This window comes from Epinephelus moara, chromosome 21, assembly GCF_006386435.1.
Source record: "Epinephelus moara isolate mb chromosome 21, YSFRI_EMoa_1.0, whole genome shotgun sequence".
Taxonomy (NCBI): domain Eukaryota; kingdom Metazoa; phylum Chordata; class Actinopteri; order Perciformes; family Serranidae; genus Epinephelus; species Epinephelus moara.
In genome coordinates, this window is record NC_065526.1 from 32,122,997 (window position 1) to 32,140,214 (window position 17,218).

Here is a 17,218-nt window from a genome sequence, read left to right on the forward strand (position 1 = left end):
ATAATTGGAATGGCAAGAAAGGTCACTTGTTGGTATACCGATGCTAATTGCTTTTGCAATGGCTAGCCCAGAATTGGAAATACTGTTATGAAAATTAGTTTTTCTGTGTGTTTTTGTTGAGACACAGAGAAACTCAGAAAGTTGGCACATTCCACGGAAATGCTGAGAAAAACATTGCCCAGATGATGCATTGGCAAAGCAGTACATTAGTGCTCTTTACGACGAAACTCATTCTCATAACAAAATGGTTCCAAGTTCTTTGGCAGTCATTTCAGGTTTACCAGTGAAATTCTCATTCGAGACATCATGTCATTCCATCTACTCTAAATCATCTGACATTCTGCTCCAATAAAACGAGGTTTAAAGGATAATTCTGATTTATTACAACCTGGGTCTTATCTATATCAGATACGTTCACACCTGTCTAATTGCTGGGAACAGGAAACATGTTCACATTGCTACAACAAAGTGACATAGAGACAAGAGGTCAAACAACTCAGTAGATTGTAAAAAAAAAAAAAGGCAGTAGTTTAGTATCCAGATAAAATCCGGATGAGATTAAACACACTTTGATTAACACTCACCCCTATTCCAACTGAGAAGGTGGTTGTAATGCAGATCATTCAAAGTATGAACTGATCAGGAATCAGGTAAACACACCTTACTGTGACACTGACTCCCTGTTCATTTTAGGATAAACTTAAATATCCTTCAAATTGTCTACAAATCTCTCCATGATGTAGATATATGTCAGAACGTCTCGGCCCTTACAGCACCAATAGACCCCTTAGATCACCGTGGCATGGTGGCTGTGCCCCATTTGTGGGGAAAAAAAAGGCAAGGTCGGGGCTAAGACCCACTTTAATTCTCTGGCTTTTAATTGTGTTTAACCTGTTTCCTATTTTTACCTAATTCCCTGGATTTCAATTGTGTTTAAACTTGTTTCTATTTTAATCCTGCTTTACTCATCTATGCACTTAAATGTCTCTATGATTGTGTGTATACAGATATGTCTGTCTTTGTGAAGCACTTTGTTGCAAAACCTGTTTGCTTTTAAAAGTGCTATATAAATGAAACTTGACAGGGAGAACCACCACTTAGTTTAACACCAGTGTCACCACTTACACAGACTGCTTACCGAGGGGTAAAAATTACATATGCGTCTTGAAGAGGTGGATGTAATTACACTTTTTCTACATGTAGCTAAAATAATATTTCAGTCCATCACAGATGCATTACACTGAGCTTTCTTGATATCTAATATCTATCTGATTTGCTCAAGATACCGTATAAACATTGTCAAAATGTTTGCAATAATCCTGCTAAGAAACAGTGTGTGCATGCACATCTATGCAACTAATTTTACCATTCGCCTTTTCTCAAATAACTCTGGCTGACATTTGTTTTAGACCTGTAAGCTTGTGTTTCTTGCCCTATTTCACTTCTCTAAAGAGATGTTTCCCAGTCCCAGGTCTCACCTGTTAACCTGCAAAGCACAATGTTATTATCACCGATAGAAATAATAGTAAAAACTATGACAATAAGACCCAAGTTGTAATAAAGCAGAATTATCCTTTGAGGTTGGCACACAGTATATTGCTGTATGTGTCTAATTGCTTATACGCCTTGTCACTTTGGCTTTGTGTTACATAGCTAATGAAAAGTTGAAGTAGCTTTAGGGTGTTGAGGTATTGATGATCAGCAAAATGACTTATAACTCAGATCCCCCCTGAGGTTCTGTGCCCCCCCACACTCTTCTCCAGTTATTGTGCAGTATTTGTACATTGGTCCTGACACCATCCAGTCTGCACAGTGGCACTGTATGGATAAGTCTGTGGCTCAGGTAAAGGGTACAGAGGTGTATGTGGGTTTTGTTTGGGTCAGCGCGTAGTCTGACTTCCTGATTGGTTAACTAAGTGTTGACAGAAGCAGACCTTGACAACAAGATTATGGTGGACAATAGCAAAGCTGGTAGCTTGACTTTATGTGGGTGGCTTTACAGCGAACCAGTGACAAATGGTGACGTTTCTGCGATGGCACACCAAAGACATCCACTTTCAGGTTGGGGTACGTGGCAAAATTCCCCTTGGGACTCCAAAAATTCAACAAATCTGACTGTTTTTATTCCACAATGTTAGAGACTCTGCTTGACTTCAGATCTACGCCATGGTCAAGGCAAAGCAAAATGTAATATTAAATGGGTCATTGAGTTGCATTGCCTAAAATGCATGAAAGATGACATTTGATGGACAGTGACTTTCCCGTGCTTTTATTAAAAATCTTAAATGTACAGTTTATTATATTTCTAGAGATAAGTAACCATCTATAAAACTTTGTTTCATATCTCTCAGGCAGTGCAACACTAATGACAGAGCTGTCCTAGAAACTTATTACAAATTCCATTTTCATTTATCACTTTACTTTTGCAGAATAATAACCCAGATTTTAAGGAAGAGACTGAATTTCTGTTGTATGTCTGTTCGGGGAATTTCTCCTTGTCCCGCTGGGATCCTTCGCAGCGACAGGCTAGTTCTGAGGCTTCCTCTAACTAATACTTTGCACAACAAACTTCTGCCAGAGGCCACATGTATAATTGATTCTCTGGCTTGTCCATCTCAGACGAGCACTACCACAAACCAAACCTGTTTATGTTTTACACAGGTGTTGAATACATGGTGTTGTTTTCAGTCCAGGGAGGCTGTTAAATCCAGCTCCGTTACTCCATTTTCTAATCTACAGTACATAGAGATAGTCCCAACAGTGCTCCATTTGGACAAGTTCTGCTTTAGATTTTTTTTTTTTTTTTTTCATTTTATATACTCTCTTTTAGCAATAATATTCAGTGGTATTTACATTTGAAATGCTTTTACATACAGTCAAACATTGTATCTTTTTTTTTGTTTAATTGACATCTTATAAAACAACTGTAATCTTTGACATTATTCATTATCTATTATTGAACATCACACAGTATAAAAGTGCATTCCAGCTGAAAACTCCAGCTCATTTGCATCCTGACCTTTAACAAGAACAAAAAGCCTGTCGTGGGAGTCTCTGTGGTTTTGTTCCTTTATAATTTCATTACAGATCTATGGAAATTTTCATTTGGGAGGTACGATAGTTCAAAACAGAATTGATTGCCTTTTTAGGTTTGCTGCTGTTTTCAAAAATCATGCATACGTTGTCCTCGAGACGTGTCAAGTGAGACTACAGTGGGGATAAAAAATAGGAGACTTCTTCCATATAAACATTAAAGAGATGAATAATAGAGTCATCATTACTCCATATAGTAGATGGAATACTTGTGGATGGGTTTGCTTTTATAATTTACCATAGTACAATCAAAGCCTCATGGTGCGCATCAGTTGTTTTGTGTCTGTGTGTGTGTTTGTGTGTGAGTCTTTGTAAACATACCAACACTCGACTACAAAAAGCTGGAGGGATGAGAGGGGTGGAGGGTGGGGAGGTTTGGGGGATCACATCCCTAAATCGTTTAAATTTTTCACAATGTCTGTTTTCCTCGTGGGCTGAGAGGAGGGAGAATCTTTTGCAGGATTTAAATGATTCATCATTTTCATTTGGAATGAAGTAGTGAGCTGAATAATTCACTTTTCTGCCACTGCAGATGGAATAAAAAGTAACAGTTTCTGTACAATCATCTCACTTCCACGACCGTTTTTCTCTCTCTATACATCCATCCCCCTGTCCCATTGGCTTTATATTCAAACACATATTTCATCCCCTGTGTGTTATCCTACTTTCTAAACTTCCTCGTTAAATGTTTACTCTTGCACGTTGTCCCGAAAACTAATGGCGCAGCTTACGTATCATCAGTCGCCAGTCTCATCTTTAAATTGTCTCTGGGTAGCATGATTTCTCCCTGCCTCTATCGCTCCATCTTATGCACACGTATACGCTCACACACACAAGTACGTATATGCACATCCGTATTCCCTCGCAGACTTCTCTCACACACAAACACACACATGCGGACACAAAGAGCAGACCGACACACACGACGAGAAAAACGTCTTTCTTCTTGTTTCCTGCTGTTTCTCATTCCATACGTGAGAGTTGAATTAAATCGAGTCTTGAATGTTTGGGTTGTTTTTCTTTGTCCAAAGCGTTTAACAAATTGTTGCTGCCCCGAGCAGAAGCAGCCTCTGCATTGTCTCAGTATCTGTGCTCAACCATATCAGCGTTTCAACACTTATTGCTTTAAATTACATCAATCACCAACTCCCCCTGCCCTCGCACTCTCCACCCTCCCTAGGCTCATTTTTCTCTGTCTCTTTTTATTACTTTGCCTCTTCATCTTTCTCTCCTTTAACTTCTCTTCACATTATTCTAGCCCTGGTTGCCTTTTCATCATCCTCCGATTCCCTCTTACCCCCTTTGCCCCTATTTGTTTCATTTGTATCCTTCCTCAGTCTTTCCCCTCTTCTCCAGCCTGCTCCCCTCCCTCTTTTTTCTCTTTCTTCTCCGGCTCGTCTTTCTTTTCCTTCTCCTTTTTGGCACCCTCGTCAACTTTTTCCTTCTCCTCCCGTTCTTTCTCCCTGTCTTTGAAGAGTTGAGCTAATTTCTGGAACTGAGGGCCCCATTCTTCCAGCCCTGCCCCCCATTCCTCTTTCTCTGCATCCTTCTCTCCTTCGCTCTCAAGCGAGCTGAGGGATCCAGCCCGGGACCCTGTGCCCTCCAGGCCGTACACCTGCACAGAGTCGTACGGTGGCTGCGAAGGGTCAAAAGTGACCTGGGCAAGACGCAGACGTAGGAACTCACCCACCCTCAGTGCCAAGGAGGGACCCCCGGGCCCTGGAGCTCCTCTCGCAGCCTCCATTCCCGGAACCCAGCCGGCCCCGAAGCCCATCACTCCACCATATGCTCCCCGAGGCTGCCCTGGGAAGGGAAAGAGCTGGGGGGTTATATCCCTTCTGCCCAAAACATACCCCCCCAGACCCACCCGATCACGCCAGTCCCCAATAAAGCCAGCTGCATCGGGGTAGACAGATGATATCCCTCCGCCCTCCCTGTCTGGCCTTGCCACCACAAAGTTGCTCCCCATCTCTAGTCCTCCTCTCCCCAAGCTGCCAGGGTAGTCCCTCTGTCCAGATACCTCCCCCTGCAGGACAGTGGCGTAGTTGCGTCCACTGGCAGGTTGCTGTTGTCCATCTGCGGAGGTTCCACCACTTACATTTCCATTTCCCCCTCCCCCTCCTCCTCCTCCTCCTCCTCCTCCTCCTCCTCCTCCACCAGAGTCAGATTCAGCCTGGCCAGAGCTTGTGCGTTTTGGGGACATGCCCGTGCGAGAGGCCCTGCGTCCCGCCATGGGGAGGGTAGCCGAGTCGCACACCCATCCTCCTGCGCCGTGACCCTGGCCAATCATGGAGCCGGATCGGGTCATGACAAGGTGCTGCTCCCTGGGTAATGTCTCCGACTGCACCTGGAGGGAACGTAGGCGAGCACGAGTGGTTTCAGTTTGGGGCTTGGGTAGGGTATGGAACTGTTAGGTTTGGTTACAGTAACACAGAATGGGATGAAGGATGATTCAATGAAAGGCATAATAAAGGCAGAGAGATGGGGGGGAGTGTGATGACATAGAGCCCGAATGGAGGAAAAGCAGGAGATGGTGATAATAAAAAAATGATTGAGACGAAGGAGAGACAGACGTCGAGCAGAACAGAGTGGAAGAAAGGCAGAGTTGGAAGAAGCCGTAGATATTAATTGAACACTAGAATGAGCTAACACTGCACTGTGAGAGGGAGATGGAGAGGGAAGTGATCGAGAGATAGAATATTTGAAAATTAAATAAAGGAAGGGCCAGGCAGCCTTGCTATGGCCTACTAAATAAAACAAAACACAGAAAAGATAATGAACGACAGGATATAAATGTGCTGATATGTCTGAATCATCCTCCTCTTTCAGCATTGTCCTGGACACTTCTGCTACAGTACAGAAATGAAAAATATTACAGCCTCACATTCACTGCAATTATACAGTATATCAGGTTGAATGCAAGCTTAATAATTATTTCATATTTGTTTAATTACTTTCTTACTTACTCGTTTGCTTATTTAATTTATTTATTAAGTCATTCATTCAACTTTAATGCTTTCTCCAATGCAGCCATCTATCATTAATCAAGTCATTTATTCAATTTTAATTCATTATTCAATACAACGTCTATCACCTTTTCTCCTTCCTGAAACATCATCCATCCATCTATATTAAACTGTGTTGCAGTACAGAATCCATTCACATGCCAGTTTCACACCAAACAAAACAGCTCATTTGGATGCTACTGACAACATTGCTATGTAGACAATAACAATATTAATTGTCCCCCATCATCTTCTTGAAGACTGGGTAGACCAGATCGAACAATAAAATAACTTAGAGGGTGACTGGTATTTTTCAACCGAGACCCTATTTCCTCATGCTCTTGTATCTAATGAAGGCTATAATTTTTTTTAATTTGTCCAGTATTGAGGGAGAGCGCTGCAGCCAGCAGGGGCGGAACAAGCTACAATGTTAACATTAATAGGCAATTGTGCAATGTCAATTTACATCCACTAAAAGTACTTGTTTCTGTCACCAACATGCTCAGATTGTTATTATACCGTCTGACAATATCATGGAAAGGACCCTTCAGAAAATCAAATTTTTGTGAAAGAGTAAGATCCTTTACATCTAATCAGAAACATTACGGAAATTGCGATCGCAAAACCAACCAGACTCCAATTTAGATAAACAGTCATTTTAAACCCGCAAAACACACTTCATTAAAAGTCAACAGAAACAAAACAAAACTCACAAAAACATCTTAGTTTGTCCTTCCACTTATTCAACAATCACTTACTCTGGTTTGGCTGAAATGAACCCTTATTCACTCAGTTAGATGTGAAAATATGCAGGCTCTATATAAGCTAAAATTACTGTTTATTCAAATGGAGTCTGGTGGGTTTGTCAATAGCAATTTTGGAACAGCCTCTGGTTAAACACAAATGATCTTGCCTTTTAACAAAAAGGTCTATTTTTGCAGGGACACTTACAATATCAATGCAAGGTTCTCTCTCAACACTGGACCAATTTCAAAAATTGTTGTTCCCATTAGTCACTGAGACACAAATACATGGGAAAAGATGGTCCAGGTTGAAAACACCAAATTTACTCTTTAAGTCCTGCAATTAAGACTGCAAAAACATTACTTCTTTATTTTTCTCTACAGCAAAATTGAATCCAACAAAACGTATTTGCATAAGTAGCATATTTGGGGTCAAAGTAGATCAGCTAAATTACGATCCAAAATTGCACTTTTGGTGTGAAAGCAGGGTCAAAGTGATCCTTACCCAGTCCACATCTTGATTGTGGTTCACTTTGTCCTCATTGCTGCCCTCTGTGCAATTGCTTGCGGTTCCTGTCCCTCCTCCTCTCTCCTGGCTGTCACTGGTCCTTGGCGTTCCTCCATCTGACGTGCTTACCCCACTTTGGGGTGCAGTCCCGTCACGGCTTCCCGTGCGACTCCCTGTTCGGCTCCCTGTGCTGAGATCTGTGGGAGCTACGTACACTGCCCCAGACTCCATTGCCCCCACCATGGCTCCCTGGTTCTGGATGACCAGAGAGTGGTCTGGCTGGCCTCCAGGATAGCGGTATCCCAGCTCTGCCAGGCCTGGTTCAAATGTTCCACCTGGTGCACGGCGGAGAACGGGTAATGTGTGGCTGCTGTAACAGAGGCGACCATAGAGAGGTCCTCCTTGTCCTGAGTAGTTGTGATCCACGCCCGGATTCTGAGCCCAGCTGTAGGTACGACTTTTGTCTTGGTTATGATGGGCGTAACGTCTGTAAGACACAAGGCAAAATTTCAATTTAACTTTGGTAAGTCTGGTATTTTTTGTGGCATTTCTGACTTTATTTGACAGCAAATGATGGAGTGACAAGAAATAAAGGTCTCTGGTGTGAATCCAACTAGGACATAACTAGTGTATGTCTTACAGGTCCCATATTATGCTCACTTTAAGGTACATACTTGTATTTACATGCTTTAATGTTAACAAAACATTACTTTTGTCATAAAGTCTGCCTGAATATACCTGTATTCACCCTCTATCTGAATCGCTCCATTTTAATGCTTGTCTCTTCAAGCCCCCCTTCAAAAAAACTCAGTCTGCTCTGATTGGTCAGTGTTTCCAGGTCCTCTGCATCTGCACTCTCATCATGTCTGCACCATTATTGCGGCCAGGGAAATAACTGTAACAGTACTGTAGCGGTTGTGACATCACAACCTCATGGAAGTCTTGGGGGCTTGTTTAAAGACCCTAAATATTTTTTTGTGGATTGAGCATTTTGATACTTTCACAGTATTCAAATACACCTATACCTGCTTTATATTAAAAACAGACATGAAAATCTGATGTTTAACGATATGGACCTATAACTTGCTGGCCCACCACAACACACAAGAGAATTTTTGAGACCATAGCTGGTGGTTTTGTACCATAAAGCATTATATTCAAATTGTAGAGCATTTCTGTTCTTTTAGGCACCTTGGGGAAAAATATTTCCAGTGACATTTTTATTGCGTTCTCACTGGGTGACTTTTGTAGACATAATAATAATAATAATAAAAAAAGAAAGTCAAACTTGATGCAGCCAAGGCCAAGATGTTCTGACTTTGAGCCTCCAGTATGAATATCAAATTATAAACTTTTGAAAAGCAATGCAAGCATCCTGTTAAAAATTGTAGTCAGCACAATGCAAGATAACCCTGACAACATCATCAGGGTAACTTTCTCAGACTAAACAAAAGCTCTCTTGGTAAGTCTATGTGAAATTCTGGTACAATTGCTGGCCCCAACATTGGGCCAACATTACTGTCTTTAGCAAGGAGGTTGTATCTTATAAAACTAGAAAACCTAAGGCATCCACTGGTACCAACCATGGACCAACCACTGGAAGAGCATTTAATCGCCTAACATGTTTGGAAACATAACACATTAAAACAGGATTGTTTTGGAGCTCAAATTGTTAACTGAACCAGTATTAGTCTATGTACATCAAATAATTAGTAATATTAACTGTAATAAAACTGTACCAAAGTATATCCATGTGCAATTCCTAAATTGTCCATATTGCCAAAGTTTTCAGCTAACCTATATACTTCAACAGCATAATCTTATCCCTAAAATTCAACTATAGCTTTTGGTTTGGGTGTGCCCCCTCTAGATTTTCAGTCACCCCATCTGGTCACGCTTGTGAAATTTTTTTGGGGGCGCCACTGGCAAGCTCTTACTAACACAAAACAACAAAACCATGAACCACAGCTTAAAAGTTCCCATAAAGTTAAACTATCTGCTCCTCCGTGACACAGAGTCAAGAAAAATGAAACATTAAAAACACCACAAAGGTGGTTTTATTGCGAGGATATTGCAATGGATTGCATTAGATTTAAAAGGTTTTTCATGTCGTTGTGTCCACCTCCATAAATTGCGAGAAGCAATTTTCAATAAACTAAATGCAGCCTTTGTACTTGTTTATGGCCTCTCCATATGGCTTTGCATGAATTCGTCGGAGCTAATTATTGGTCCAAAGGCAATAACAATGTTTCACAGGAACATCAAAGTGGGTGCAAACAGCTCTCTGATGTAGCAGAACATAAACGAGCTTTAACAAAACGAGCACAACAAAGTGGTCTCCCAGGACTGCAGAGCTTGATAGCCTTCTGTCTCAGCATTTTGATCGCTGACTGATTATGATCTGGGAGTTAAGGCTCGATCAGTTACTTAAGGGGATCAATTAAGTGCTGGACTGAGATGAAAGATTTTACTCTGAAGGGGTAGATTTGTTTCCTCCCTAACTTCCTTTTAGTGTATAATAAGAGGCCAGCCATGAGGTTTGATGCAATTAAATAACAAGAGTTAAATGTGTACATGTAAACAAAATCTCCCCACCACACACACACACACACACCCTCTGCCTACGTACACATTCCTGCTGTCCAGTGTGCGATAGCCACGTGAGCGTGAGCTGTGTGGGGCGCTCTGGAGCGCAGCAATGTCAAAGGCAGCCGTGTCGGCCTCGCCCCCGCCCTCGTCATCATACGTTATGATGTTCTCACGCACGTCGTCCTCCTCCAGTGGTGACAGGGAGTCGCGCTTCTGACGGCGCAGCGACAGTGACAGGGCGCTCACCGCTGCAGAGGGGAGGCACAGGGAATAAAAGATATTGAGGCATAGGAGAGAAATTGGAAAAAGAATGATTAACAAGAGGGGAGGGGGCAGAAGTCACAGGGGAAATAAAGGGATGGAGGAAGAGGAGAGAGCAAGCGAGGGAGAAATATTCAGGCAGACAAAGAGGTGAGACAGAGACAAAACAAATACAGAAGAGGCCTTGGGTTAGAGGGCTGGTATATCATATCAGCAGGCTACATGCCTCCACTGTGTAATTGACTTTGAGCCCCAGTCAGGCAAATGGCCGCTTTATTTTCCCATGACTCCACCACTCGTACTCCATATTCCCAGAGCAAAGACAGCTACATTTGACCCAGGGCTGTGGGCAAAGAACCAAGCTGGTGGCCCTTGTCCAACAAGGCTACCTGTGATAAAATCCACCCGGAAGGATGGATTTGTTCTGCTCTAGTTATGCACTATTTGACAAGAATTTCTGTTAAACTCAATAAGTTCATCACATATAAAGTGGGGAAATATCAATGCATATGGTTAATATTGGAGACTGTTGAATAAAGATGTAGGTGCAGAGCAGCCCATGAAAAACCTACTTGAACATGCATAAATTGTCTTTTTAAAAAGACACCTGATCTAAAAGGGACCCTGAGGACAGATTAAAAGAAACTTAAAAATAACTGACTGATCCTTAAGTTTCACTAAAACCCAAAAAATCTGAATTTGCAGTACTTTTTCAAACAATGGGTCTAATGGGAATAATGTTTTGAGCTGATTTATTAACATAAACCCTGTAAAAGAGCCAACCACTCATTATTCTAAACTCTGCTATACTAGCATCTAGGATGTTCCTGTTCTTCTAAAGTAACCTGTTACTCCATAATATACTGTAGTTAGCCACTGACATGGCCCTTGCCTTTGGTAAGGCAGACCAGGCACACAGTGTGGCTTATGTTTAAGCAGTATCAATTCTTTACACTTTTGCTCTTGGGTTTAATTTTTCAAAAGCTACAAAAAGCCAGAACTCTCCGAACTCTTGAGAATCTGAGTGTCTCTGTTATTGGAGCTTCATTTAAACTGTTTTTTTACCATGTGGAGAAATCAATACCTTTACAGACACACTGTGCTTAGTTACAGTTGCCAAGCTATGATTGGACAATCACTGTTTGAGCTAGGGGTTCATGAACAGTCAATTTTATTGGATCCAGTTTGAAAGAGCTCTACTTGGTTGTCTTGAGCTCCATTTCCACAACACTTTGGCATAGTACTCTTTGATTCTGTACATAACCCGTACAAACATGTACCTAAGATACCCTAGATCTGTTTTACATTTCCGTAGCAGTAAGTACTCTTAAATGTGGGCAGGGTTGTTACTGGATGTTTTTTACATTCTGTTCTGCATTGCTCCACCTATTAGAATTAAATCAGTTTGCTAGGTACCTCAACAGAAGAGTTACAAAAAAAAAACGGTATGGCTTGGAATGGTTCTGTTGGTACTATGCACAACATATGGCAATGGAAACACAAAAATAACCACTCTAATGTGTTACGGCCTGAATTGAACCAGACTGCTTAGTGGATATGAGGCACTGGTGTACGTGCATACTGTGCACACTAGGTGCTTGTGTCTCTATATTGATGCACCACAGGTGGTAAAGCTGCTGCAGTAAGTCAATCTGCAACCTTAATGTTTTTGGAGGTGGCATGATCTGATTTCCATGGCACTAATGTAATGATCCCTGAGAGGAGTGGGAAGTCTCTAATCTTTCATTACAATGTGAGGGATCGCCTTCATGCCATGACTAACATGTATATTTCTCTTCATAGGAGCCACAGAGAGTGGTTACCAAATGGCTTGATATCCACCTTATGTATGCCAAGCCCCTTTTTAATAACCAGATGGGATCCTGACGGAGCTGTTGTCAGAGCTTCTGTAAGAACATTTGGCATTTTGTGCAGGGCCCAGTTATACTGTTCAGGATTAGCATGAACCTCTTATAGACAAGAAAAACTAAACTGTCCTGGCACAGAACTCTAGCTCTCTTCTAAAGCTCCAAACTTGAGACGAATGCTTTAAAGTTGAGTGTATTTCCTGGTATAGTTTATGCCCTTGTCACTTGGGGAACTAAATTCTAAACTCCACCAAAAGCCACTCTGCATGATCACCTTCACGCCATGTTGCGTTTCCTTCTTGATTGAACTGGTCTCCTGCAGAATGATAATGCCCCTATCAACAAGGCATGAGTAGTGATCCAACAGACTGAATAGAAATGACAATGATGCTGGCCATGAGCCAAAGCCTTCTCAGCACCTAGACATTATCCAATTGAGCATTTGAGAGTTTCTGCAAAGGTGGCAGTGACATTTTATTATGCTGCTATCAAAAACCGGAGGGCCCAGATAATCACTCAGAATTGTTATTTTAGCAGTGATTAGTGCTGACCTTGCTGGAGGAGATAACTGGACCAAAATTGCGAGGAAAAGTAAACCCCGCTATTGAGCAGCTGTGACTAAGAAAAATATTTACGCTGCTGCCTACATTATTTTCATATGCAGATTAAGCATCATGGGATGTAGTGGAGGGTAAACAGCCCTAAACACTATTTACTCATCTTTTTATTTGTAGATTAGCATTACACTCCTTTATAGGCAGTAAATCTTAATGATATAACTTCATAAATAATGCAGAGTGCTGTAGTAAAAACATCATGTAGGTTATATACTGTAAGTAAGGGTCTTTCCAGGGACAAAAAGTAATTCATATTACACTTCTTTGATTTGCACTGTTGTTACTGTCTCATGGGGATCTCATCATTTTGTATCTATGTGTATAACTTCTATGTATCAAGATATTTACCCAGTAGTGTGGCAACACAAGCCAGGATAGCCAGCAGGGCGGCGGTGCTGAGCCCAGGGGAAGGTAGTGTGGACTGCTGAGGGAGACACACCGCCTCTCTTTCCCAGTCCCACTCGCCCTCTGTCTGTTTGTCCTTCTCTTTCTCCCCGGCCCGTGCCCCTCCTCTCAGGCAGGGACAGACGGACACTGTGACCGTCCCGGTGCTGGTGAGTCCTGACGTCCCGTCCCTCAGGACCAGCGGCACAAAGAGCGTCAGCGTGGAGGATGCGGAGCGAGACAGTGGTTGGAGCTGGGACAGCAGCACCAGACTGGCTGTGGGACCTGAAGGAAGACAATTCATCCATTGTTAACTGCATTTTGCAATTTCCCATTTTTCTTCTGCACTGAATGGCAGCAGGAGGTTACAATTGTGAAATGATGGACATGCATCATTGTGTTTGCAAATTTGTGACTCCAATCAATAGGTGATTGATTCACACCGCAAAGGAATAAAGCAGGTATGTTTTGGAACCATCACAAGCCCGTGCATCTTTCAATTTTTTATTGAGATTTCATCAATAATGACACATTTAACAATTTAGAAGACCAGGGAGCAGCAACAACAAAAGAGTTCAGGCTTCTATTGATCTGACTCCACTTATTTTTGGGCAAAAGAGCTGTGAACTGTCTGCGGGGGAGATCTTTTTAGATTTCTACTAAATTAAATGTAAAAGGCTAGAAAAAATAAGGCCAGAGATAAGAGGGCATACAAGCATAGTGTGGAAAGCATTTAATCAGCATGAAAGGCGCTGCAAAATCGTATAAACATGAATGAATTATCCACACAATCTTCTCTGATCCGAATCACAGATCGAATCATTACCGTTTTTAACAAAGCAAATAATGCAGCATGCATCTGTCAGACAAGCTGTCCATATCAGAACAGAACATGTTCTTCTTTTTCTCTGTTCTGCCGTTGGATGACACATCAAAGAGCCCTTTGATTCCACATGTCAGTGAGTTTATCCTCCAGATTCACGTACCAGCTAGAACAGGTTCCCTCCTCGTGGTTTTGCCAAGTTTAGGAGCAATCAGCAGGCCAATGATGCAAATGATAGTCAATGAGTTCTTAGCTCATCAGCTACTGGAATTACAAATTTCACTGTTGAATGTGACAGTATTATCAGAGGTTTGATATCAGATTTAAGGAAGGTATATATAAGAAATATATAATATCTACACTAGAGAGCTACCACATTAGCCAGGATGTCTGCGCAGCCAAGGGACAGAATCCACATATCAAGATAACTATAATTTTTTCACCATTTTGAAATGGTACAAATGGCTTAAACACTAACCAATACTAAGATTAACAATGGGTCAGATCAGCGCGTGTAATGTAAAAGGGGTTGCTCATATTCCTAGACCCACAGACAATAATCATCCAATCTTGCCATTTCCCTCAGCTCTACGGAGTGCTTTAATGTATTTTAGCTAACTGTTTTGATTTTATGGCCATCAACTTTACTTTTTGGTTCACTCTTACCACTGTCATCAACCTAATTTCCAACCACAGCTGTTTTCAGTGAAAAGGCATTGATTAACCCACTCTATGCTACCTACTTAATAACTAGCTGGTAAACGTATCGGAGAATTTAGCTGCTAGTGAGACAAAACTTTCCCTGGGGAGGTGGTGGAGACCAAATCAAAGCTAAAAGAAAAGTGGACACATGGCATTTGTTAGGTATGTGTAAACAGACTAACATGTAAATCATATTGGCTTTTCAAGCTGAAAATGTGTCAGTATTCTGGAGGGTTTCTTGTGCTGCTCCAGTGGCCAAAAAATCTAAATAATTCTGCTTCAATTTTTTTGATTGAGCCCTAAAACACCAGGCTGACATGACACATGAATTCAAACTTGACAAATGTTTTTTTTGTTTGTTTTTTTTACCACTGTTGGAGCAATGTTTTGATATTTATTTCTGCCAGTAACACAAATGTGTAGTGCAGGTGAGCTATAAAACTCCCTCAGTTTGACTGATTGACAGTCCTGTAATGTGTCAAAAAGTGAGATGGAACAGCAAGAGGTAAAAAAAGAAGAGGACCCCTAGCTGATGTAATCAGGGATGTATTGTGCAGTAAATGGTGCAGGTTTCAAAATATTCAAAAAGCCTCAGCTTTGCAAATGTTATATGTTTTAATCAGCGTGTTTGTTAGGCCTCAAGGATATAAACAATGGTGTGAAACACTGACTGCAAACATGCCTGTGTTTGTTTACAAGGAAATTCCATGGGTGATGCATAATTGAAAAAATATATGTATCTGTGGACAAGTTATTTTGTCTTTTATGCACAAAAAAGTAAATGTAGCACATATTTCGTGGTCTATGTCAGTGAAGATTCTCAGTCATCCATGGTAATCATAAGTGCTATATCGTAGGCAATGGGACTTGCTTGAGTTTCTTGAAAACGTTTCACCTCTCATCCAAGAGGCTTCTTCAGATCGTTATTCATTGTGCTGCAGGAGTATCTGAGAAACTCAGGAGGATCTTCAACAAACACCACATCACTGTGCTCTTCAAGCCCAGTATCACACTGAGGCAGAAGCTTGTCCACCCTAAGGACAAAACTCCCAGGCATAAACAGAGTAATGTAGTGTGTGCAGTTCAGTGCAGCCAGGAATGCACAGATGTGTACATTGGTGAAACAAAACAACAGCCCTTTTTAAATAGGAATTGTACAAATTTGCATGAAAGCCCAATCAGTCTTCTTTCTGCATTGGCAGTATAAAAACAAAATCGGGGAGTGCTGCAAAATGCCGTCTACCTACTTTTGCTTATACAGAATGCGTCTTTTTCGAGGCAATGGTTGGCGTGAGCAAGTAACAAAACGTGTAGCTCAGCGTGTGACGTAAACAGTGACGTGCTCCGAGGGAGGCTGCGGCTGGTCAGTCCTTCGGCAATTCCCTCATAATTTGGCCTGTCCTTCACCATCCCCATCATTTGACAGTTAATGGCCTCTTCATTTGCGAAGACAAGGAGGGCGTGCAATTCTTTGTCTCCCCAGCTGCTCATCTTTACTGTAGTGTCTATCAGGTTTGCATTTCCCTCTTGCTAATTCCTGCTATCAGCTGTTTCCTATTTATCCACCGCCAGTGGGTCGCACGTGTGGCGCCATCAACAGCTCCTCCCACAAGTCTTCAACAGCCCCTCCCGTGGCGGAAGGCTGCCTCTAACTTTTTAAACCAAAAAGGTTCCACCAATATGACTACCCTACAAGGCGGAAAAGTGGACACCTCGGATCAACTCGCCAATCCGCCTCTGTGTGTATAAACGCTCGCAGTGTGCCAGCACAGGAGAGCCAGCCCATCAGGTCAAGACTCAGCTATTCATTGACATCTAAAGGAGAAGGGACACTCCTACGAGAGCAGCAATGTTCACATTTTGGCCAGAGAAGAAAGATGGTTTGAAAGAGGTGTGACAGAAGCCATCTACGTCAAACTGGAACGGCTATCATTAAACAGAGGAGGTGGCCTACGACACTATTTATCACCCACCTTCCATGCAGTGTTGGGATCCCTTCCCTGACGACTTAACACCCATTCACACCTAGTCCCATCTAACCCTAAGGACACACAAGATGGCCGCGTGGGTCAACGACTCACATGTGACCTTAATGACTCTGAAACCCAGAACTCATATGTGACCTCAACAACTCAGTAAGGGTTCACACCCACACAGAGTTTAAAGCCTGTGACTAAAAACTGAAGAAGCCTCTTGGATGAGAGGCGAAACATCTTCAAGAAACTCAAGTCCAGTTGCCTATGATATAGCACTTGTCCAAAAGGAAAGCCACAAAAATCATGGGAACAGCATGAAGAAATTGCAAATATAGCGAGGCGAAGTGCAAAATGGACAAAGCTTGCTCCAAATGAGTGACTCTGGGGTTGGCTTTCACTGTCACCTTGCTGGTGAGTAGTGAAGAAGAGGATTAAGAGCAATGTGGAATTCCCTTCTCTCTATACTTCTTGTGCATATAGTGCAGAGTACTATTGTAGGAATGTTATATATATTGTACTGTACTTCAGCAAGCTAACTACGCTAACAGCCAGCCAAGAAAATGCAGGTCAATTCCACGTTGCTCTTAATCCTCTTCTTCACTACTCACTAGCAAAGTGACAGTGAAAGCCAACCCCAGAGTCACTCATT

General features: G+C 42.0%; 1 protein-coding gene across 1 annotated transcript in view; it reads right to left on the minus strand.

Annotated features, from left to right (window-relative positions):
* Positions 1 to 2,367: 2,367 nt before the first annotated feature.
* Positions 2,368 to 17,218, minus strand: part of LOC126382477 (uncharacterized) — a 112,202-nt gene continuing 97,351 nt past the window's right edge. Inside the window, exons 10-14 of the mRNA XM_050032362.1 lie at positions 13,033 to 13,353; positions 9,979 to 10,186; positions 7,347 to 7,836; positions 5,251 to 5,440; positions 2,368 to 5,169 (exon numbers count right to left, since the gene is read on the minus strand). Of these exons, the coding sequence (XP_049888319.1) occupies positions 4,427 to 5,169; positions 5,251 to 5,440; positions 7,347 to 7,836; positions 9,979 to 10,186; positions 13,033 to 13,353 (1,952 nt within the window). The 3' untranslated portion in view covers positions 2,368 to 4,426. The remainder of the gene's footprint in view (positions 5,170 to 5,250; positions 5,441 to 7,346; positions 7,837 to 9,978; positions 10,187 to 13,032; positions 13,354 to 17,218) is intronic.